At 41.8% G+C, this 24388-nt stretch overlaps 2 protein-coding genes across 2 annotated transcripts; one reads left to right on the plus strand and one right to left on the minus strand.

Moving 5' to 3' along the window:
- Window positions 1–6841: 6841 nt before the first annotated feature.
- Window positions 6842–7570, minus strand: LOC138909622 (uncharacterized). Its single transcript, XM_070200829.1, has 2 exons — window positions 7381–7570; window positions 6842–7311 (listed from the first exon to the last, which is right to left on the minus strand). The coding sequence occupies exons 1-2, from the start codon at window positions 7568–7570 to the stop codon at window positions 6842–6844; spliced, it is 660 nt and encodes a 219-aa protein (XP_070056930.1).
- A 1904-nt stretch (window positions 7571–9474) lies between these two features.
- On the plus strand, window positions 9475–11831 carry LOC138909623 (vicilin-like seed storage protein At2g18540). The gene is made up of 3 exons (XM_070200830.1): window positions 9475–9565; window positions 10364–10695; window positions 11343–11831. Exons 1-3 carry the CDS (start codon window positions 9475–9477, stop codon window positions 11829–11831), a joined length of 912 nt encoding a protein of 303 aa, XP_070056931.1.
- Window positions 11832–24388: the final 12557 nt, after the last annotated feature.

Genomic DNA, 24388 nt, shown 5'->3' on the forward strand with positions numbered 1-24388 from the left:
TTTGTGCTCTCGCTCGAATCGGAACCTTTATGCGCTGGTAGGCTTTCGACTCAATCTAATAGCCTACTTATCGGGTGCCAATAAAAGAGAAAGTTTTCGCATGGGCTCATCATCTGATGCAGAATAAACTTGAGTACATATAGGATACACCAGTGCTAAAACCTTTTCTCGAGATATCTTCCAAACTATTGGGGTCATTGCTCCAGATCTTGTTCTTTGTATGACACTCTAAACTCTCTTTCTTACGCGAGATAGAAAGTGTAACTACCGAAGCTCTTTCAACTTGTCCTGTCTTTGGATAAGTATTCCAGTCCTGATTGATTGTTTTGAAGTGAAGGGCTTTTTCTTACTAATGAGTACAAATATGCAGCCTTAGTATTAGAAAAAGAATTAGTAGGGGTACGGTTGCCATCTCACGAAATTGGCCCATTCGCCAATTTGACGTGAAAAATGCCTTCCTCCATGGTCTTTGACTTTAAGAGGTATACATGCAACAACCTCCTGGATTTGTTGATCCTTCTAAGCCTACTCATCTTTGTCGCTTTCATAAGGCCATTGTTGGTCTTCATCAAGCACAATTGGCATGATTTCAACGGTTTAGTACTTATCTTCTCCAAAGTAGCTTTCGTCAGAGTGTTGCAGATACCTCCATCTATCTTTCTTCACCATTCCCCCTTGCTTTCTTTTTGCTCTGCTAGTGCGTGGCATTCCTTGCTCGCGGAGTGGCATACCAAAAAAAGAAGTGACTACCTTACTTAAGCAATTCTTCTTATTCTTTCTTAGTTGTGCATTCCATTCTTAGCAGAGGTTCCTTCCATATAATCCCTCGAAATACTTCGTTCACCTTTGAAGAGTGAAAGGATCATTCAAAGCAAGCGAGTGTTCTCGAAGAGAAAATCGTGATGGAAAAAGCGTGAGGAGAATTCTAAACTCGAGATGTTAGAAGGTGCAAAATCAATGGGTGCAGGAGCTGCTACAATTGCTTTAGCCGATGAAGATCCTGAAACGGAGTCCCTAGTTCACAAGCCTGTACCATAGCTAGCCCGGGTTGAACCATACTCCGTGGAAGCACACGTTTTAGGGCAGACAAATCGATCAGGTCAAATAATCCGTTCCAGTTCCTGCTACCCCTCTTGTCGCTCGGCATGAATGAAGTTGAATACCCGATCTTCTTGGACAGAGCTTAGTCCTCTTCCCTAGTTTCCTTTCTTTTTTGTTAGGTTAGCGGAAGACTTAATCCTTAGAATTAGAAAGAGAGAAAAAGTACATGACAAAAATACAGAGCTAACCTCAACAATGGAGGAAGGAAGAGCAAGACTACTAACCCATCCAATAGTATTTAACATCCAAAAAACTGCCAAATAAAGCGCGTCCCATGCCGAAATATCACAAGTACGCCTCTCTCTGTGTCTAGGGATTCCTGGGGCATGAGTTAAGCATATAGTTGATTGCTCTTTCTTTCGATTGAGCGTCGGTACTTTTGGAGTCTCTCTCTGTAGGCGTGCAAAACAACAGAGCCACTGCTCTTCAGGGTGATGAGGTGGACAATTCCTTACTCCAGCTTCAAAGGAGCATCTTTGCATGAATCAATACTAACTCCTCAGCCAACTGACCTTCGATTTCGAATATTAGAGCAGAAGAACTCCGTAATGGCGGATAGGGGTGGTTTATGCCCTTATTTGGCTTCAAGAAGCATTAGAATCCCTTATTTAACTTGCGGGGCAATCAAGGAATAAAAACTAATGGTATTAGATAGATGTCTTCTTCTTTACTGAGGGAGTAGGTATGGGGTGCCCGAGCAGGTTGAAGAGAGCTCTAACAGGCCTTGGAGGACCGAACCCACGTATGTGGCAAAATATAGGGATGACTTGTGGCTAGGGGTGAAAGGCCAACCAAGATCGGATATAGCTGGTTTTCCTTTTCAGATGATCAGCCATACTGGGACTGAGACACGGCCCAGACTCCCATGAGGGGCAGCAGTGGGGAATCTTGGTTATATGCGATGTGGCGAAAAAGACTGATTCAACGAGACTATAAAAAAAACTGACTTTTCTATTTACCGGAAGAAAGGTCGTCAAACTGAGCGTCTAAAGGGTATTTCGAATCTCGATCAAATAGCGTAGCACAGGACCGCGCCAAGCATAGCGAGTTAGGTATGGGCTTTCTTGATGAGCATTCACGCACCATATTTCTTATTCTGCTTTAAGCATTTGAGCAACGAGTAATTATCGCCAAATCACGCCTTAATAATCATAGTTAGATTTCAAGCTATAGGATGGGATACTCATAATTCTTAGTAATAACTAAACTTATAAGGAAAAAAAATTAAAAAATAATTAGAGGAGATTCAATTTAATATCAAACTAGAGTCTATGAAAATCATCAAGAATGAAATAAAGTACACCACCAAGTTGGAAAGTAACTTAACAACCTAAGTACACTAACTTCATGCATTAACCAAACACAAAAATTGATGAAGTATATATCAGTTGTTACCGACATACAAACTAACTATCAAGTGTGCATTGTATTAGACAAAGGGATGTCATATTATAACCACAAAAAATACAACCAAACGTGATAACATGATATCCTAACGCCACCATGAACAACTAAGAACCAAAAATATAAATTCTTACTAATCCTACTTTCACCATTATTCTCAGTCTCTCTCTAAATGAATAAAATGTGTTAAGAAGTCTCAGAAATTTAGGTTCCGTATTTTTATATGATGGGTTTAACGGGTTATGGGTTAATGAATTTTTTTTAAAATAATTATTTTATTAATCTGGTGAATTCCGTTAGATGGGGGTATTTTTAAAACGTTTTGTTAACGGTAAGGGTAGATATGTCCTGATAATATAACGGATGGTAGATGTGAATAATATACCAAAGTAGAGGGGTGTATTTGGCCCTTTTGCCTTATTAATATGTCTTGATATCTTATAAAAGTGTCTCAAGCTCGACAAGTCCTCTAATGGAGGAAGCTTCTAGAGAGAAGAAGAAGAGAGCATTTTGGATAAAATGAGTGTGTGTGTTCATTAGCAAATCCTCCAGAAAACTATATACAAAGCTCCACTAACTCCACTAACTAACTCTTAACTTACCAATAGGCAGCTACCACGTCACCTCTAACTAACCAATCTGTTAACTAACTATCAACTAACGAACTATTAACAGACTATCACTAGCAACTAACAATACAAATCATAATACTCCCTCTCAAGCTGAAGGGTGCAAAATGTTTAGCACACCAAGCTTGCCTAGAAGATACAAGTGCTGAGCTTGACATAACCCTTTGGTGAGCAAGTCAACTAGTTGATCTCGAGTGTTCACATAGATTGTCTTGACGGCACCATCTTTGATCTTGTCTCGAATGAAATGACAGTCAATTTCGATATGCTTCGTATACTCATGGAAGTTGGGGTTAGCTGCTATTTGCATAGCAGACTTGTTGTCACTAAACACTGCAATTGGGGTCTGAATGGTCACTCCGAGCTCCTTGAACAAACCAAGCAACCAAGTTACTTCTGCTACAGCTGAAGCCATGCTTCTATACTCAGCTTCAGCAGAACTTCTAGACACTGTTTGGTGCTTTTTTAACTTCCAAGATATCAAAGATTCTCCAAATTTAATGGCATAGCATGTGACTGATCTGCGGATATTTGGGCATGCTTCCCAGTCTGAATCACACCAACAACTTAACTCAGCAGCAATCCAGCTTTCAGCCATACACTTTGACCTGGAGCATTCTTCAAATAGCTCACCACTCGAAGTGCAGCTTCCCAGTGTGATCTCTTAGGATGCTGCATGAATTGGCTAAAGGTTTGGACAACATAAGTGATGTCTGGCCATGTAATTGTAGCATACATAATCTTCCCAATCAGCTTCTGGTACAATGTAGGATCCTGTAATGTTACATCTCCCATAATGCCTGTGATCTTGTCATATTCCATTGTAGTCAACTTCAGATTGGTTTCCATAGGAGTGATAGCAGGTTTGGCTCCACTGAGGCCCATATCAGAGATTAGCTCAAGTATATAGTTTCTTTGGTTTAGTATAATGCCAGATTTTGATCTAAGAACCTCAATGCCCAAGAAGTATTTGAGTTCCCCTAAATCCTTTAGTTTGAATTTCTGATGGAGCACCTGCTTAGCTTCAATGATCAAGTCTGCATTCCTACCTGTAATGAGCAGATCATCTATATAGACTAAAATGACCATTATGCCACCCTTTTTCTTCAAGGTTAATAGGGAATAGTCATGACTACTCTGAGCAAATCCTGTTTCAAGCAATGCCTCTGTCAATTTGATATTCTATTGCCTAGAGGCTTGCTTAAGCCCATATAAGGATTTGAGTAACTTGCAAACCTTCTGCTCCCCCTGTCTCCTAAAACCTTCACGTAGTTCCATGTACACTTCCTCATAGATATCACCTTGCAAGAAAGCATTGTGCACATCCATTTGGTACAAATACCATCCTCTGGATACTGCTAGTGCTATCACAGACCTGACTATGACCATTTTGGCCATAGGGGAAAAAGTGTCATGATAGTTAAGGGCTTCCTACTGACTGTACCCCTTGGCAACCAACCTAGACTTAAATCCTCTCAACTTCTCCATTGGCATGATATTTGATCTTACTTAGAGCCCACAGTGTTCTTTCCTGTAGGTAAATCAACAACTTCCCAAGTGTGATTGTCATGCAGAGCTTGGATTTCTTGTTTCATAGCTTGAATCCATCTAGTGTCTTTGGATGCTTGTCTGAAAGTCTTTGGTTCCACCAGGCTTGAAAATTTAGACAAGTAGCTGCAGTAAGTGGGGGCAACATTATCATAAGAGAGATAATTTGCCAAAGGATATTTACTGGAAGCTTTGTTTGGTGCTATGTAGTCCTTCATCCAAATGGGCTCTTTAGACTCCCTAGCAGATCTTCTGATAACTGCTGGTGGAGTTGGTGTTGTTTCTGCTACTTGTGGTGCCATCTCCTGCATTGTCTCTTCCTGTGATGCTGTAACCTGTTCAGGTTCAGCACTTTCAGTGACTGATTCTTCAGGTTCAAAATACTCAACGGTATTAGGTGTGTGAGTTGTAGTAGTAGGTATTTGCACTTATTGCACATCCTGACTTTGTACATTATCAAGCATGTCAAGAAACCAGGATTGCTCTGTGTCTAAGTTTGCAGCAAAAGGAAATTTTGATTCCTTGAAAACTATATCCCTACTCACAAACAATTGTTTGCTATCCAATTCCAGCAATAGATAGCCTTTCTGTCTCTCAGAATAGCCCATAAGAACTGCGAGTCTAGCTCTTGCAGCAAACTTATCACCTTTGGGTACAATGGTTGCATAACATAAGCATCCAATTACCCTCAAATGCTTCAGGGATGGAGACTTAGAGTGTAGCATTTCATAGGGACTCTTTCCTTTGATGGCTACAGATGGCAGCCTATTAATCAAGTACACAATAGTTGTAACACAAATGCCCCAATACTTAGTTGTCATTTTGGACTGAAACTTTAAAGCTCTTGCTACCTCTAATATATGTCTATGTTTCCTCTCCACAATACCGTTCTGTTGTGGAGTATGTGTGCAACTAATCTGATGTATTACACCTAGATCTTGCAAGAGTGATTTACACTGAGAATTAAAATATTCTGTTCCATTATCAGATCTTATTATCTTTACCATAGTCCCAAATTGATTTTTAATCATTAAGAGAAAGTTCTTAATAGCAAAAATGACTTCTGATTTAAGCTGTAGTAGATGAATCCATGTATAACGACTAAAATCATCTACAATAGTCAAGAAGTAGCATTTTTTATCATAGGTAGCAACTTTATAAGGGCCCCAAAGATCCATATGAACAAGAGCAAAAGAGAATTTAGTTCTGGAATTGCTAGTAGGAAATACTAGTCCAGCTTGCTTAGCTAGTGGGCAAACATGACACTTATTCAATACTTCATTATTTACAGTACTTTCTAAGTTCATACTCTTCATAGCAGTTGGTGAGGGATGTCCAAGCCTCATATGCCATAGTCTGCAGTCTTCTCCTTTTACTGCAGCAACCAACTTCTGATTCGCGACCTTATTTTTGCCAATTGCTTCTCTCAAAATGTACAATCCAACATTCTCCTTACCAATCCCCTTTACCCTGCCACTGTAAAGGTCCTGAAACAAGACAAAGCCAGGGAAGAAATTGACTGAACATGAGAGCTACCTGGTTAACTTGGATACTGACAACAAATTGAATTTGAAGTCAGGTATGAACAATACATCACTAATGGACTCAGTTCCAAACAAACAAGAATCAATAACACACGAGACTGTAACCTTATCTCCTATAGGCAGATGTACACTATCCTTAGAGGCTTTCCTAGTATGAGCTTCATCTTTCACTAAGTTTTCAGTTGTTGTTATGTGGTGTGTAGCACCTGAATTGACAACCCATTCATTTGCAAAGCTACTAGTCATTAAGCAAGTAGCAATCCCTACCATATTAGCTTGAGCATCAGTGTTGTCTTTGCTTAGCAGTCCCAGAATTTGTTTGTATTGATCCTTAGTGAAGTATGGTCCTTTTTAAGCTAAAGTAGTCTATAAATCGACACTTGTTGAGGAACTTTGGGATTGAACCTCAGCACTTGCAGCATTTCCACATACATTATTCATAGCATTGATAGATTGTTAATTTCCAAACTGTCCTCCAAAATTGCCATTACCTCTACGAGGCTGTCCACCAAAGTAGCTATTATTAAACTTTTTCTTTCCTTTAAAATCTTCAGGATATCCTATGATTTTATAACAGTTTTCCTTTGTGTGACCTCTAAGCCCATAGTGCTCACACTACATAAAGGGCTTCTTTCCCCTGTAACCTTGACCCCTGCCGACTTGCATTGCCATCAGATCATTTTTTTCATTCAAACCAGAAGATGAGTGTTGGGACTCATCCTCAATTACCATAGCATACGCTTGATTAAGAGATGGCTCATTTGATTGTAGCAAAATTTGTCTCCTAACTTGGTCATAAGAGTCATTTAGGCCACTTAGAAATTGTAGCAACCTTTGTTGTTGTAAGTGTTCAGCAGACTCTCTCGAATTAGAGGCAGGTACCATGGCCTCATGCTCATTCCACAAACTTTTCAGCTTAGTGAAGTAAGTAGAGACGGAGTCTGTACCTTGAGATAGAGTAGCAATAGCTCTGTGAATCTGAAAAATCCTCATGGGATTGACCTTGTCAAACCATTCTCTTAGATCTTCCCAGACCAAATGAGCATTTGAAGCATACGCATTTCCACTAAGGAGCTCTGTCGATACTGTGTTCATGAGCCATGAGAAAACAATTACATTACACGTTTTTCACTGTTCATGTAATTCTGTCTCACATGACTCCTTTGAGCAGGTTCCAGTCACAAACCCTAGCTTTCTCTTCCCCAATAGTGCAATTTTCATCGTCCTGCTCCAAAGACCATAGTTCTCTGATCCTGTTAACTTCACAGGGATTAGAACAATGCCAGGAGTATCGGATGGACCAAGGTATAGTGGATGTGTATAGGAGATTGCTATTTCTGCCATTGAAGAATTCAATTTTCAAAAAACACTCAGTGAATGAAGGAACGATAGACTCGAGGATCTGTAGATTATATTGATAAACATGCATAGATTATCAGTAGCTCCCGCTCTGATACCATGTCAAAAACAGTGCTAATCTACACTTGGAGCCTCAAGCTCGACAAATCCTCTAATGGAGGAAGCTTCTAGAGAGAAGAAGAAGAGAGCATTTTGGATAAAATGAGTGTGTGTGTTCATTAGAAAATCCTCTAGAAGACTATATACAAAGCTATACAAAGCTCCACTAACTCCACTAACTAACTTTTAACTTACCAATAGGCCGCTGCCACGTTACCTCTAACTAACCAATCTGCTAACTAACTATCAGCTAACAAACTATTAAGAGACTATCACTAACAACTAACAATACAAATCATAATAAAAAGTGCCTTTAAAGATAAAATGAGAATGATGGAATTAACGTATTTCCACATAAAGGATGTCAATATTTTTAAAACGAATTTAAAAGGAAATAATAACAAATAAGATGAAACATAAATAAAAATCTATTTTTTTTTAACTTTAATCGGGGGAACTAAAGGGAACGTTGGAGCTCACAAAAATGAATAAGATAACATGTTTCGAATACAAAATACTTTTATATTTATTTTCTTCTTTATTAGAGTTTTTTGCATAATTAGGCTCAAACTGCAATGGCAATTCTTGCTTGACTTTTCTCCATCAGACATAAAAAAGATGATAGTCATAGTTGCTGACCATGTAAGAAGAACGTATAATTGAGCATATTGTTTACCCTAAAAGCAGATAACAATTGAATTTATATGTGGTTTTAAGGACACGTGATTTTACTTGGCATAAACTGAGAAAATATATAAACTGATATTGAAATTAACTGTAAAGAAAAATAAAAGCAAACCAAATGAGATATGTAGCTTAGATCCTTGAACCAAATGAAGTAGCAAAAGAAATACAAGCGAAGTAACAGAGTATTGAGAACCTTGAGAAGAGATTATTACATTGCTTTTTTGTTTACTGCATGAGATCCCCTTTACAAATGATTAGACCCCCTTTATATAGTAGGGGAGTCCTACTCTTGATACAATTCTAAATATAGTAAGGACTCTCATGATGGGCTAATTAATCGGCCTCTTCTTGATACATATCGTGATTTCCGTCGAGATTCTTTCCCTAATTGCGGCTGTAACGGCTTTTTGTTCCTTGGCTTGATCTTGACCCTGGACGATCTTGATCTTGGCTGATCTCAATCTTGATCGGTCTCTGGGTCTTCGAGTTCGATCTTGACTGACCTCGATCTTAATCGGTCTCTAGATCTCGAACTCGGCAGCATATTCTTCGTACCATGGCTCGATATTATAATGATGAACCTCGAACCATCATGTTCCAATCTCGATTAATCATATGAAGGGCAAAACTCAGTTTTGACTGTGTACAAATAGTCCCCTCATTTCTCGGAAAGAAGATGATGAGAAACGATATGAATTTTCGAACCCCGACTTGGTGGATGATGATGTCAGCGACGAGCCCGATTGTGACGTATGCGATAAACGTCCCATCAGTACAGTTACCAAGGCATTAAATGCGCGTCAGTTGATGGTTAGCCATTACCAGTATTGAACCGTCATTGTGAAAACAATAAATAGCTCCTTTCTTCATCATTCCAAACTTTTATTTTTGAAACTTTTCCATTTCTATCTTCATAGTTTTTCACCTTCTCCAAAGCTTCCTATTTTCAGATTTTCAAATTTTGTTGCTTGTTCTTCTTAAAACACCAAATACTTCAATCTTCATTCTCCTTTGTTCACAAAAACTAAATAGCAAAAACATCTAAAATCATTTTGCAGAAAGAGGTTTCTTCTTCATGTCGGCCGGCCGACGAGAAACCAGTGATGGAGCCACGCCCTGAGGAACTTATTCCTAGGGTGTGTGTTATTGATTCTGATTTTAAGGTCGAGAAAACCTCATCGGTTGCTGGTCGATGTGAGCCGGTATCGAGATATATATGCTCGATACCCAAAAGTCTTCTTGATCTGGTGAAGAAAGATTGCAATTGGGAAAACAAAGAAGTTGTGATGTCGGCACCGGAGGAAGTGATCACTACCCACGTGGAAGGGTATTTGAATGTTTACACTTATTTTTTCATGTTGGGTCCCCTCGATCCGATCATCGTGGTATTTCTGCAAGAAATACCAGGTGACCCTCGGCCAAATTCACCCTTCTTTCTGGAGGATTGTGATATTGCTCTGTTTCTTTGTGAGTAAAAACGATGGGTTCCCTTTCACCCTCGACCACCTCGTAAGATTATACAACCCTCGAATCTATCGAGGTGGGTTGATAAAGCTTCAACGCTGGGCCACCAAGGTGTTCATCTCGAGTATAGATGAAGATAAAGATCGGGGCTGGATGGGCCGGTTCATCCGGGTGAAGACCTTGGACCTAATCCCGGCCGAGAGCATGCTATTTCCTGATAAATGGAATATGAAATGTAAGTATGATCCCGTTTTTAATTTTCGTTCGCTGATTTTACTTCTTCATCCTTTCTCGTCAGCATTTTTCTCGAAGCAGCCGTTGCTTGGATGCCGGGCGTGGTTCCCCACCTCGAGAAGTGGGTGAGGAGCCTGGTTTCGACGTCAACATACTCCGAGCGCGCGTGGCGCCATTTGTCAAAGGGCCGGTGGGAAGCTCTTACTCATGGTAGGCCTTCTTCTTGGATTACCGATTTTTCTATCGTTCGAGCATTTTCTCAAGCATGAATTTACTTACTTTCTTCTTTTGTAGGTCTCGAAAAGGATACGGCTATCAGACCCCCGTCTGGTGATGAAGATGTTTTATTGCCTGTCTCGAAACCGGTGAAAGAGCATAAAAGAAAAAGGACCTCGGACTCCGAGCGTCAAAAACCTAAGAAGAGAACAGCCCATAAGCCCAAGGGGAACATAATCCCACTGACTATGGAGTTAGTCCAAAGGCTAAGGGAAGAAGAAGAAGAAGAAGAAGAAGAAGAAGAAGAAGAAGAAGAAGAAGAAGAAGAAGAAGATGAAGAAAAAGATGATAATTCCGGGCTAGTGGCCTGTGCGCGAGCTAGCACCAAGTTTCAGAGAGCTTCGAAACCGGTGTGAGCTAATATTGCTCCGTCTAGGACTAACGAAGTCGAGAAGGAGGCTTTGGCCCAAGTCCCCGATCCAAGAGGAAACGAAGATGCTTTACCTTAGGGCAAAGAGACCCTTGAGGGGGCGGTGGATGCCGTTGATGAAACTGGGCTCGAGGCTTCCCCAGATGGAGGCGGTGCCCCAAAAGACCCTCTTGGGGTAATAGATATCGGGGATTCTCCCTTGTTTCCTTTATTTTCTGACTCGATGATACGTGAAGCTCAGGCCGTGGAGGCCTGTCACGAGGAAGGAGCCCGTGGAGAGGAAAATCCTTTATGTAGTTATTTTGTTAGAGTAGAAGGTGTCACCGGTCTGAGTAACTTGGCGGTTTCGAAGAAGAGCTCGGGCGAGGTGGGAGCACCTTGTTTTTTCAACGAAGCCCAACATGCCCTAAACCGAGTAAGTACATGTTTACTTTGCCGATGTTAATTTTCATACTTGTGCTTTTATTTTTATATAATTCCTTCCTTCTATTTTTGTATGCTTCTGCAATCTATCATGAAGCTTTCTTCCGATCCCGGGGGGGGGGGGAGGGGGAGCTGAACCGGTATGAAGTCGAAAATCAAAGGCTTACTGAGGAGAGAAATGCCTTCAAGCTTCTCAATGAGCAGAGGGAAGATGAAGCAAAAGGACTTCGGGCTGAGCTAGGAGCAGATCGGGAAGAACAAACTGATATGGCCGAGCAAGTAAAAAGAATATTTAAAGTTAATATCATTGACTCAGACGCGATGGCTAATAGTTCGATCCCACAGATCCAGCAAAAGTTTGATGTGATCAGGCAACTTCGTGTTGAAATGGACGCAGTGAAGGCGGAGGCCGAGGAGTGGAAAAAAAACATGGACCGCCCTGCCTCAAAAAAGAAGGCTTCCCGAGCTCAACTGGCCTCGGCTGAGACCCAGCTCCGAGGCTTAAAAGAGAAGGCCTTGGCGCAAGTCAAGGAAATCGAGGATTTTCAATCTCGGTTAGGCTCAGTAACTTTTGATCGAGAGAGACTGGCCTCAGAACTTGTAGCGGCCAAATCAGAGGTCGAAATAGCCACGGGAAATGCTGATGCAATAGTGGCCGTCTACCGGTCCGATGCTGAAGCTGCTCAGGTTTGAGCGAAGGAGGTTGCCGAAGCTGCTCAGGCTCGGGCAAACTAGGTTGCCGAGCATGCTAAATACTAGTTTCGAAGGGAGACTCTCAAGGAGATCCATGCTCGTTTCTTCGGTCTTACAGCTGATATCAAGAATGCTAAGGATCTCGAAGTCGAAGCCAGAGTGTTGGCTTTTCCTGATGATGAGGATACCGGGAGTATGAGCTGATCTGAAAGCGAAGGTGGCCTCGAGGGCGAAGATGCTGCTCCCGAAGAGGACTAAGTCCTTTAGGATTAGTATGTTTTGTGTTTCTTTTATGACCGTTTCGGTCTTTTGTAGAGAAACTTGATCGGGCTATGCTGCCCTTGTAAATGATTTTTGACGTATATAAAAAACTTTCTTCCTTTCTGTCTTATAGGATTATGAAGTTGTATTCTAAGATCCGAGGTTTAAACAATTTGATTGGAACCGAATTAGTATAGCCCATAGACTTTATGGTTGAGTGAGTGCTTGCTCGAACTCGAAGTAAGGTAACCCTTAGGTTTTTTATTTGAGCGAGGACGGTCTTTCGAACTCAAGACAAAAAATAGCCCTTAGGCTTTATGGTCGAGTGAGTGCTTGCTAGAACTCGAAGTAAAGTAACCCTTAGGCTTTTGTAAAAATGATTGTTTATGGATTTGTCCCCTTTTCGGCTTGAAAGAACCCCACTTTAGGGATCAAGTAGCCCATGCCTTCGCATGAAATAGGGAATTGTTTGAGAGTTCAAATAATTTTGTACTCATTAGAGTTTTTGAGGCTTCGGTGTTTATCGAAGCCTTTTACGATTTTGCCGGGGGTAGCCCATTTAACCAGTTCATGAAAGATTTTGAAAGCCTATTTTGTTACGGAATTCGGACATCTCCGATCCGTGTTAATTCAGTCGTAGCCTCTTTAGTTCAGGATTTGCCTCTTGGACTTATTTTCCCGTTTTACTTCGAGCTTGTCCAAAGTGTCAGTCCCTGAGTGGGGTGGCCGTGGCCTATAAAATAGAGGATTGCCTAAAAGGTCTTTCGATCTTCGGAGTTTATATAATTCGATCTTGTTGATTTTTCGGACGGCAGTCCCCGAGCGTGGGGGTAATTATCCGAACTTTGGTTATAGTCGGCCCTTAAGCCCGTTTACATAATAGGTCGAGAGTATGGAATTGTAAAGGAAAATACTTCTCTTTATAAATGATTATACATGCCTACATGTTTTGTGCCAGGGCTCGAGCAAACTATGTGGGCAATGGTTCGTTTGACCGTTTGGCCCTTACAAATTTTTCATATCGTAACCCTGCTGCCGTGAAGTAATTTCCTTGTATCAAAGTTGACATTCGAGGGCAATGCCCCCAGTGTTCGAGGTTGATTGTAAAGAAACCTCAGATACTGTTGAATTGTTCTAAGTTAGCACGATCAATGGTTGCCTCATTAAAAACCTCACCGGAAAACCCATTTGGGACAAAACCGGTCTAAGGGAAAAAGAGTGCAATGCGTGCTTTCAGGCCGAAAGGCTTCGTGTCAAAGAGTCCCTCACTGTTCTTGATCGAACACCTGCAAGGGTTAGTTTTAAAATATAAATGAAAATGGAAAAGGGTCGTACCTTAGCAGTAGTATCGTTTTAGGTGCGATACGTTCCAATTGTTTGGCAATTGTTTGCCATTTGTCGTGCCGAGCTTGTAGGATCCCTTTCCGACGAATTCCAGAACCCGGTACGGTCCTTCCCAGTTTGGACCCAGTTTCGCTTTATTCGGATTTCAGGTGTTGAGGGTGACTTTTCTTAGCACCAAGTCCCCAATGTTAAAATGTCAAAGATTGGCTCTTCGATTGTAGTATCTTTCGATCCGCTATTTTTGGGCGGCCAATCGGACGAGAGCGGCTTCGTGTCTTTCGTCCAACAATTCTAAGCTCGTATGCATGGCTTTGTTATTTGACTCCTATGTTGCATATCAAAACCTGATGCTAGGTTCTCTGACCTCGACCGGGATCAGAGCTTCGACGCCGTAAACTAACGAGAATGGTGTTGCTCCGGTACTGGATTTCGATGTTGTGCGGTATGCCCATAGGACCTTGGGTAATATTTCTCTCCATTTTCCTTTGGCGTTGGTCAATATCTTCTTAAGATTTTGGATGCTGGTTTTGTTGGTCGATTCGGCTTGTCCGTTACCACTGGGATGATAAGGTGTTGATAGGATACTTTTGATCTTGTCTTGAGAAATTTAGTTACTTTGCTGCCGATGAATTATTTTCCATTATCACATACAATCTCGGAGGGCATCCTGAATCGACATATGATATGGTCCCAAATGAAGTCTATGACTTCTTTCTCTCTGACTTTCTCAAAAGCCTATGCTTCAACCCATTTAGAGAAATAATCATTCATAAATAAAATAAACTGAACTTTACCTGGGGCCGACGGGAGAGGGACAACGATGTCCATTCCCCATTTTATGAAGGGCCATGGGGAAAGGATCGAGTGGAGTAGTTCCCCGGGTTGATGAATCATGGGTGCATGCCTTTGGCATTTGTCGCATTTTCGAACGAATTCCCTTGCATCCTTCTCCATATCGTTCCAATAGTACCCTGCTCTGATTACTTTTCGGACCAGCGATTCGGCACCGGAATGAATTTCACAAGTTCCCTCGTGAACTTCTCGTAGGATGTAGTCGGTATCTCCTGGTCCTAAACATATTTCCAACGGTCCGTCAAACGTCCTTCTAAACAGCGTTCCGTCTTCGGATAAAGTGAACCGTGCTGCCTTTGTGCGCAGAGTTCTCGATTTCTTTGTATCCGATGGAAGTTTTCCGTTCTTTAAGTACTCTATGTACTTGTTTCTCAATCCTAGATTAAACTTGTGGAGTTTATCTTGGCATGCTCTTCTTCGATTATCGATTTCATGAGTTGTACGGTAGTCCCCGAGTTGAGTTCGTTGTCCTCGATCGACAAACCTAAATTTGCAAGAGCATCAGCCTCGCTCTTCTGATCTCGAGGTACATGTTGCAAGGTCCATTCCTTAAATCAATGTAGAGTCATTTGTAGTTTATCCAGGCACCTCTTCATTCGGTCTTCTCGGACTTCAAAAGTCCCGTTAATTTGGTTTACCACGAGGAGGGAATCACACTTAGCTTCTATGACCTCTGCTCCCAAGCTTTTAGCTAGTTCGAGACCTGCAATCATGGCCTCATATTCGGCCTCATTGTTAGTCAATTTTGTAGTTCTGATAGACTGTCTTACTACATTACCTATGGGTTATTTTAGCATGATGCCTAGTCCGGACCCCTTCGTGTTTGAAGCACCGTCCGTAAAGAGGGTCCATACTCCCGAAGATGTACCCGATTTTATCAGTAGTTCTTTTTCAACCTCGGGTACGAGGGCCGGCGTAAAGTCAGCCACGAAGTTTGCCAAGATTTGAGACTTGTTAGCGGTTTGGGGTCGATATTTAATATCGTACCCACTGATTTCTACGGCCCATTTGGCCAATCGACTCGAAAGATCGGGTTTATGCAAAACATTTCGAAGAGAATAGGTTGTTATAACACATATTAGATGACATTCGAAATACAATTTTAGTTTCCTAAAGGCACTTATTAAACCAAGCGCTAATTTTTCTAAGTGTGGATATCTAGTTTCGGCCTCACCCAAGGTTCGACTAACATAATAGACAGGGAATTGCATACCTTTTTCTTCTCGGACCAGGACTCCACTTACCGCTATCTCCGAGACTGCCAAGTATAGGTAAAGTTGTTCGTCCACTTTCGAGGTGTGAAGCAGCGGTGGGCTCAATAAATACTACTTTATTTTCTCTAAGGCCTGCTGGCATTCCGGAGTCCATGCAAAATTGCTCTTCTTCTTACGCAGTGAGAAGAATCGGTGGCTCCTCTCTGAGGATCTCGAAATGAATCATCCTAAAGCGGCTATCCGCCCCGCCAGCCTCTGCACGACCTTTATATTATCCACTATTGTGATATTATCGATAACTTTGATTTTATTGGGGTTGATCTTGATTCCCCGGTTGGACACCATGAAACCAAGAAACTTGCCTGAGCCAACTCCGAATGCACATTTTTTGGGGTTGACCTTCATATTGTACTTTCTTAATATATCGAAAGTTTCCTGCAAATGCTTTAAATGGTCCTCTGCTCGTAGGGACTTAATTAGCATGTCATCAATATAAACTTCCATTGATTTTCCTATTTGTTCTTTGAACATTTGGTTTACTAGGCATTGATAAGTTGCACCAGCATTTTTTTAGACTGAATGGCATTACATTATAATAGTAGGTACCATACTTAGTGATAAACGAGGTTTTGTCCTGATCCTCCGGGTTCATCTGTATCTGGTTGTAACCGGAGTAGGCATCGAGAAAACTGAGAATCTCATGGCTGGCCGTGGCATCGGTCATACAATCGATATTTGGCAAAGGAAAAAAAATCCTTGGGGCATGCTTTATTCATGTGTTTATAATCTATACACATTCTAAGTTTGTTTCCCTTCTTAGGGACTACCACTACGTTTGCTAACCATTCAGGGCACTTTACTTCCCGAATGGATCCTATTTTGAGAAGTTTGGTTACCTCGTCCTTGATGAAGGCATGTTTGACTTTGGACTGGGCCTTTCTTTTTTTGCTTTACCGGGCAGAATTTATGGTCCAGGCTTATTTTGTGAGTGGTAATTTCTGGTGGAATCCCTATCATATCGAGATGGGACCAAGCAAAGTAATCTGTGTTAGCTTTAAGGAAATGAATAAGTTTTTTTCCTGAGCTCGGGGGTTAGCCCCGTGCCCAGGTATATCTTTTGTTCGGGTTGATACTTGGCCAGTGTGATTTGTTTCAGCTCTTCGACCGTTGACTTGGTGGCATTGGAGTCATCGGGAACTATGAAGGATTGAGGGATCCAGTAGTCATCATCTTCGTCGATCCTTTGCTCCTGCAATTGGGTCGAGGCCGGTATCTGTGGTTGCTATTTGGCCTCATGTTTTCCCTTCGATCCTTTCGTTGATGAGAGTGCCGATACTGGTATCACTTCATCGATTGCAAACATTTCCTTGGTGGCGGGTTGCTCCCCGTACACCATTTTGACTCCCTCCGACGTTGGGAACTTCATAACTTGGTGAAGGGACGAGGGCACTGCCCTCATGTTATGGATCCGAGGCCTTCTGAGCAGGGCGTTGTACCTCATGTCACCATCGATCACATGGAACTTTGTTTCTTGAATGGTCCCGTCCACGTTCATTGGCAAAGTAATTTCACCCTTGGTGGTTTCGCTTACCATGTTGAAGCCGTTAAGTACTCGGGATGCGGGCACGATTTGATCTTGTAGGCTGAGTTGTTCTATGACCCTTGACTGAATAATGTTGGCAGAGCTACCTGGATCAATCAAAACACGCTTAACTTGATTTTTATTCATAAGGACATATATTACCAGTGCGTCGTTGTGGGATTGTAAGATCCCCTCTGCATCCTCATCACTGAAAGATAAGGTCTCCTCCGGTACGTAGTCTCGAATCCGCTTCTCCCTCGTGATCGACACCTTGATGCATTTGAATACGGGCCCTTGAGGAATATCGACCTCTCCAACAATCATATGGATCATGTGCTATGACTCTTCTTGCTCATTCTGTCTGTTTGAATCTCTGTTCTTGAAATGGTTTTTAGCCCGATCGCTTAAGAATTCTCGAAGATGCCCTTCGTTGAACAAACGGGCTACCTCCTCTCTCATCTGTCTGCAATTTTTTGTTCTACGACCATGGGTGCCATGATATTTGCACATTTGATTAGGATTTCTCTAGGCCGGATCAGTCTGTAGAGGTCGAGGCTACCTGGTGTCTTTGATGCGCCCAATAGCCGATACAATAGTTGATGCATCAATGTTGAAGTTGTATTCCGATTGTCGTGGTGCTTCTTTGGGTTTGACATTTTTGTCAAAACCTCTTTTACTCATGAGCCCACGAGATCTCTGTCCTCGATCATTTCTTCTATCAGTTCGACCGGGGTTGCGTCCAGGCCCGCTGTTTCTCCGATCTTCACTGTATTGCTGATATCGATCTCTGTTTGACCGTGGTTCCCGGTCAATATCCCTTTTTACTCTGTTAATGGTCCTGTTTGGATAAACGGACCCGGAAGGAGTCCCCAACTTATCATCCTTGACCCTAATCTTTAACTGGTACCGATTATGCACGTTGGCCCAGATTACAGCAGGATATTAGATCAAGTTTTGCTTCAACTGTTGTGAGGCTACCGAACTTTGTATGTTTAGGCCTTGAGTGAAAGCCTGAACGGCCCAATTGTCGGCAACTGGGGGCAGATCCATGCGCTCCATTTGGAACCGAGATACGAACTCTCTGAGCATCCCGTTGTCTTTCTGTTTTACTTTGAAGAGGTCCGACTTTCTAGTTTCGACCTTTATCGCTCCGACGTGCGCTTTGACGAAGGAATCTGCGAGCATGGCAAAAGAATCAATGGAGTTAGGTGGTAAATTATGGTACCATATCATCGCCCCCTTTGATAAAGTTTCTCCGAATTTCTTCAGCAGTACTGATTCAATTTCATCGTCCTCTAGGTCGTTCCCCTTTATTGCTCATGTGTAAGAAATGACATGCTCGTTGGGGTCGGTAGTTCCCTTATACTTGGGAATTTCTGGCATGTGGGTTTTTTTCGGAATAGGCTTAGGAGCTGCGCTCGGGGGGAAAGGCTTTTGTACGAACTTCTTTGAATCCAAACCCTTCAAATTGGTGGTGCTCCCGGAATTTGATCAACTCGGGAGTTATATGTTTCCACATTTGTTTTTCTCATTCACTTCAATCTTCTTCTCCCCCGATTCGATTCGCTTTGTCAGCTCCTCGAACATTTTCAATATAGCAGGGTCAGTTCCTGACTCATTCCCACTTGACCTCCCCAGCGCTGGTTTGGCCCTGTGAATAGTTTCCTATGATGGCTCAGGTTCGACCCTACTCGGTGCGTGGTTCTGATTTTGAAGTTGTGCTATTGCAGCTTGTTGAGCCTGTAGCATTTCGAATATTATTTGAAGGCTGATTCCACCTTCTTTGCTGCCCTATAAGTTCTGACCGACTGATCGAACGCTTCCGCGGACACTATTTTCAGGTCAACGTCTAGATTTGCATTTAGGGCAACATGGGAACTGACGTCGATGGGGTCTGCAACTGGTATTCCCTCGGGGTCAACTGGAAGCACTTCATTTTTTGGGGCGGCTACGTTGTCGTTTTCGCCATGAAAACCAAGGCTGTTGTTGATGTGTGTAGGTACTGCCTGAGAGTACGACATGCTGATCCTGGAATCAAAAATGCTTACAAAAACAAGTGTAAAACAGTGAGCGCCAAATTATTTACCCTAAAAGCAGATAACAATTGAATTTATATGTGGTTTTAAGGACACGTGATATTACTTGGCATAAACTGAGAAAACATACAAACTGATATTTAAATTAACTGTAAAGAAAAATAAAAGCAAACCAAATGAGATATGTAGCTTAGATCTGTGATGACCCAAAAGGTTATCTTTAAATTTAATAATTAATTCTGTGTTCTAAGACCTCGAAAAGCACTATTCATTATTCCTCGACTTGCGTGCACAGTTCGTATAATTTTTCGGAAAGTTTTTATATGAAAAATTGATTAAAATGTGAAATAAAGCCTTAAAGCTCAACTAAGTTGACTTTGGTCAACATTTTGAGCAAACAGACTCAGATCAGTGTTTTGACAGTTTTGTAGATCCATATCGTGATTTGGGACTTGGGCGTATGTCCGGAATTTAATTTGAAGGTCCCTAGCTTGAATTATCGCCAATTGGCGAAAACTAGAAGCCTAAAGGCTTAAAGATTTCAAAGTTTGACCACAAATTGACTTTTATTGAAATCGGGGTCGGATTCAAGTTCTTAAAATTTTTATAGGTTCGTTATGTCATTTATGACTTATCTGTCGAATGTGGTGAGAAACGTAGTTGATTTGACGTGATTCAGACATTCGGTTGTGAAAATAAAAGCTTTAAAATTTTTTTAAAAATTCCATTTGATTTGGTGTCCGATTCATAGTTCTAGGTGTTATTATGGAAATTTGATCTCGCGAGCAAGTTCGTATGATATTCTAGGACTTGTGTGCATATTTGGTTTGGAGCCCTGAGGGCTCGGGTGAGTTTCGGATAGGCTACGAGATGATTTGAACTTAAAAATCTGGTTTTTCTGCAGCTTCAGGTGCCTTCTAGTTTCCTTCTTCGCGTTCGCGAAGATACTCTCGCGAATGCGAAGTGTGAGCTGGGCTGGGGGAATGGTTTGTTCTATATGAACGCAAGGCCATGGTCGCGAACGCGGAGCATTGGGGGTCTTCTCTTCGCGAACGCGACAGGCAACACGTGAACGCATAGAGTTATTGGAGGTGGGCTGGGGATTTATGGGTTGTTCTACGCGAACGCGATGGCCAGAGGGGATAGACCATCGTGAACACGTGCAATCCTTCGCAAACGTGAAGGCCATTCGGGTTGCTGCACTTCGCGAATGCGGCAGGACCTTCGCAAACGCGAAAAAGGCCTGACACCCAGACCTTAAAACAGAACCAAAACGAGATTGTTTTTCATTTTTCACAAACCCTCAATTAAAACTCGGTTTAGGGGCGATTTCAAAGGAATTTTTCACGATTTCGAACTGGGTAAGTGTTCTTTATCATATAGCAATTATATTTCATAAATCTAAGTCTATATTCATCATTTATTTCGGATTCAGATGGGAGAAATTGGAATTTTTGTAAATCTTTCCCAAAATGAAAATTTAAGATTTGAAGGTCCATTTGACATCGGAATTTGATAATCTTTATATGGTTGGACTCGTCTCTGAATGGGTGTTTGGATTTCGTAAGTTTTTTTTTGATATTCGAGACGTGGGTCCTACTGATATTTTTGAGATACATTTCGGATTTTAATCCGGAAAATTAGTAAATTCATATGGAATTAATTCCTACGATTAATATTGAGTATATTGAATTGTTTATGACTAGATTTGAGGATTTCAGACACAAATTCACGAGGCAAAGGTTTATTGGATTCTTGAATTTGGTTGCAAAGCAAGGTAAGTGTCGTGGTTAACCTTGACGTGAGAGAATTAAACCCTTAAATTAATTGTTATGTGAAATGCACGTGAATGACGTATAGGCAAGGTGACGAGTGTCTATACGTCATCAAATTAATTGCTTGCATAATTATTTAAAAAATCATAAATCATTTTAAATCATAAATTAATTACTATATTAATTGTTTCTCTCGTGTTCTTTGCTCAATACCATGCCTTGAATCTATGCTATAATTGCTACATGCTTATTTGATTTATGTGACTTGATTGCCACTTGACGTTTAGCAAACTAATTATTAAAATGCCTATTACATCCTCAATTTCCACAATTAATTGCTACTTGTCATCACTTATTTTTAATAAATTATAATTATTGTATGCTTGTTGTCTTATAATTTCAAATTAATTGTTGCATTTATTGGAGTAATTTTTTTTATAAGAATTGAAAAATGAATATATTGGAGGAGCGGATTGCACGCCGCAACAGAATTGATTGAAATGAATATATTGGAGGAACGAGTTGCACGCCGCAACAGAATTGATTGAAATAAATATATTAGAGTAATGGGTTGCACGCCGCAACAGAATTGATTGAAATGAATATATTAGAGGAGCGGGTTGCTCGCTGCAACAAAACTGATTGAAATGAATATATTGGAGGAACGGGTTGCACGCCGCAACAGAATTTATTAAAAAGATATATTGGGATCGGGTTGTACGCCGTAATATAATTGAATATGAATATATTATTGGATCGGGTTGCACGCCGCAACGGAAATTGATTGAAATAATAATTGGTTATGACTGCTGAGTTGGTTTCAACTGTTAAAATGAGTTACCTGATTTATTTCTATTATTGTTGTTATTACTATTATTGCGTATAGGTTAATGTAAGTGACCTACCTTAGCCTCGTCACTACTTTGTCTAGGTTAGGCTCGGCACTTACCAGTACATAGGGTCGGTTGTACTGATACTACACTCTGCACTTCTTGTGCAGATTTCGGAGTTGGTCCCAGCGGCGTACTATAGACTTGCTCGGATTTCAGCTACCCAGAGGAGACTTGAGGTATAACTGCACAGCGTCCGCAGTTCTGAAGTCCCTGTCTACTTTATTTTAGCTGTGTGTTTATTTTCAGACAACTTTATTTTATTCAGACCCTTATTTGTATCATTCTAGAAGCTCGTGCACTTGTGACTCCAAATTCTGAGATGGTATTTAGATATCGCGTCTATTATGGATTATTCACCTTATTTCAGACTTTATTTCTGCATTTGTTTTCTTTGTTATTAGTTAATTTAAAATTGTATTAAAATGGCTAATTATATTCTAACGTTGGCTTGCCTAGCCAGTGAAATGTTAGGCACCATCACAGTCCCGAAGGTGGAAATTTTGGGTCGTGACAATTGGTATCAGAGCACTAGGTTACATAGGTCTCACGAGTCATGAGCAAACTTAGTAATGTCTGAAGGATCGGTACGGAAATTTCTGTACTTATCTTTTAGAGGCTATGAAGTTTAGGAACAATATCACTTCTTTCTTATCCTGTCGTGCGATTTTATTCTATCATCGATAATTGAACCATTCTATTCTTATTCTCTCGCAGATGGCGAGAACACATAATACATCTACCGATGAACAGGGACCGGAGCCCCCAGTGGCAACTATGGCCAGGGGTAGAGGTTGAGGTCGTGCTAGAGGCCGAGGCAGAGGTAGAGCTCAATCTAGAGCTCGAGCAGCCGCACCTATTGTAAAACCTTAGGTGGATCTTCAGGAGGAGGTTCCAGTTCAGACTGTACCAGTTGGACCAGTTCAGGTCCTGGAATGATTCATACCTACTCCACTGCTTCAGGACGCTTTAGTCTGTTTGGTAATTCTTATGGGGGGCGTGGCCCAGAATGGTACATTTCCAATGGCACCAGCCATCTCACAGGCTGGGGGAGGAGCACAAACTCCCACTAATCCCACTCCGGAGCAGATGGCTCCCTAGAATCAGGCTCCAGCAGCCCCGCTAGTTGGGGTAGTTCAGCCAGTCATTGCGGCACAGGCCAATGATAGTCCCGCCGTGTCTTTTGAGGCCTTATTGAGACTGGATAAGTTTACCAAGCTCTTTCCAGTTCACTTCAGTGGTACACCTTCCGAGGACCCACATGATTATCTTGACCGTTGCCATGAGGTGCTGCGAAACATGGGTATATTTAAGACCAATGGGGTCGATTTTGCTGTATTTCAGATGACGGGGTCTGCCAAGAGGTGGTGGAGAGATTATATATTGACCAGACCAGTTGGATCACCTGCATTGATCTAGGAGCAGTTTTCACGGCTATTTCTAGAGAAGTTCCTCCCTATCACATTGAGAGAGGATTGCCGCAGGCAATTTGAGCGTTTACAGCAGGGCAGTATGACTCTTACTCAGTATGAATCCCGTTTTGTGGATTTAGCCCGTCATGCTCTCCTTTTACTACATACTGAGGGAGAGAGAGTGAGGAGGTTTATTGAGGGACTCACTCACCATATCATGCTTCAAATGGCCAAGGAGGCCGGAAGTGAGATTTCCTTTCAGGAGGCTGCTAATGTCGCGAGGAGGATCGAGATGGTTCTTGCACATAAGAGAGGGCAGAGGTCTGATAAGAGGCCTCGTCAGTTCGGTGGTTTCAGTGGTGCCTCCTCTGGAGGCAGGGGTAATTTTGGTAGAGGTCATCCTCCCAGACCGTTTCATTCAGCACTTCAGGCATCTCCCGGTGCTTCAGGGAGTCACGGTCCTATTATACCTTACTTTGGGCAGCCAACATTTAGTGCACATTCAGCTCCTATCAGTGCACCACCACTCCAGAGTCACTATAGCGGTTATCCGGCTCGTTTGGGTCAGCTTCAGCTTCAGCCGCCACGACATCAGGATGGGTGTTATGAGTGTGGGAACATTGGCCATATCAGGAGGTATTGCCCTAGGTTTTCGAGTAACAGATCTCGGCAGGATTCTCGTGCCATCATACCAGCACCGGTTGCTTCACCGCCTGCTCAGCCAGCTAGAGGTAGGGGTCAGGCAGCTAGAGGTGGAGGTCAGGCCCTTAGAGGTGGAGGTCAGGCCGTTAGAGGTGGAGACCAGCCAGTTAGAGGCCGTCCCAGAGATGCAGTTCAGAGTGGTGGGGCTCAACCCCGTTTTTATGCTTTTCCAGCTAGGCTTGAGGCCGAGTCATTTGATGCCGTGATCATATATATTATTCCAGTTTGCCATAGAGATGCTTCAGTTCTATTTGATCCATGATCTACTTATTCCTATGTGTCCTCCTATTTTGCTTCATAGTTGGTTGTGCCTTGTGATTCTCTTAGTGTTTTTGTGTGTGTATCTACACCGGTGAGAGACTTTGTTGTAGTAGACCATGTCTATCGTTCGTGTGTGATTACTATTGGTAGTATTAAAACCAGTGTGAATCTTCTACTTCTTGATATGGTAGATTTTGATGTCATCTTGGGTATAGACTGGCTGTCACC

The sequence above is a fragment of the Nicotiana tomentosiformis genome, chromosome 4 (assembly GCF_000390325.3).
Source record: "Nicotiana tomentosiformis chromosome 4, ASM39032v3, whole genome shotgun sequence".
Classification (NCBI taxonomy): domain Eukaryota; kingdom Viridiplantae; phylum Streptophyta; class Magnoliopsida; order Solanales; family Solanaceae; genus Nicotiana; species Nicotiana tomentosiformis.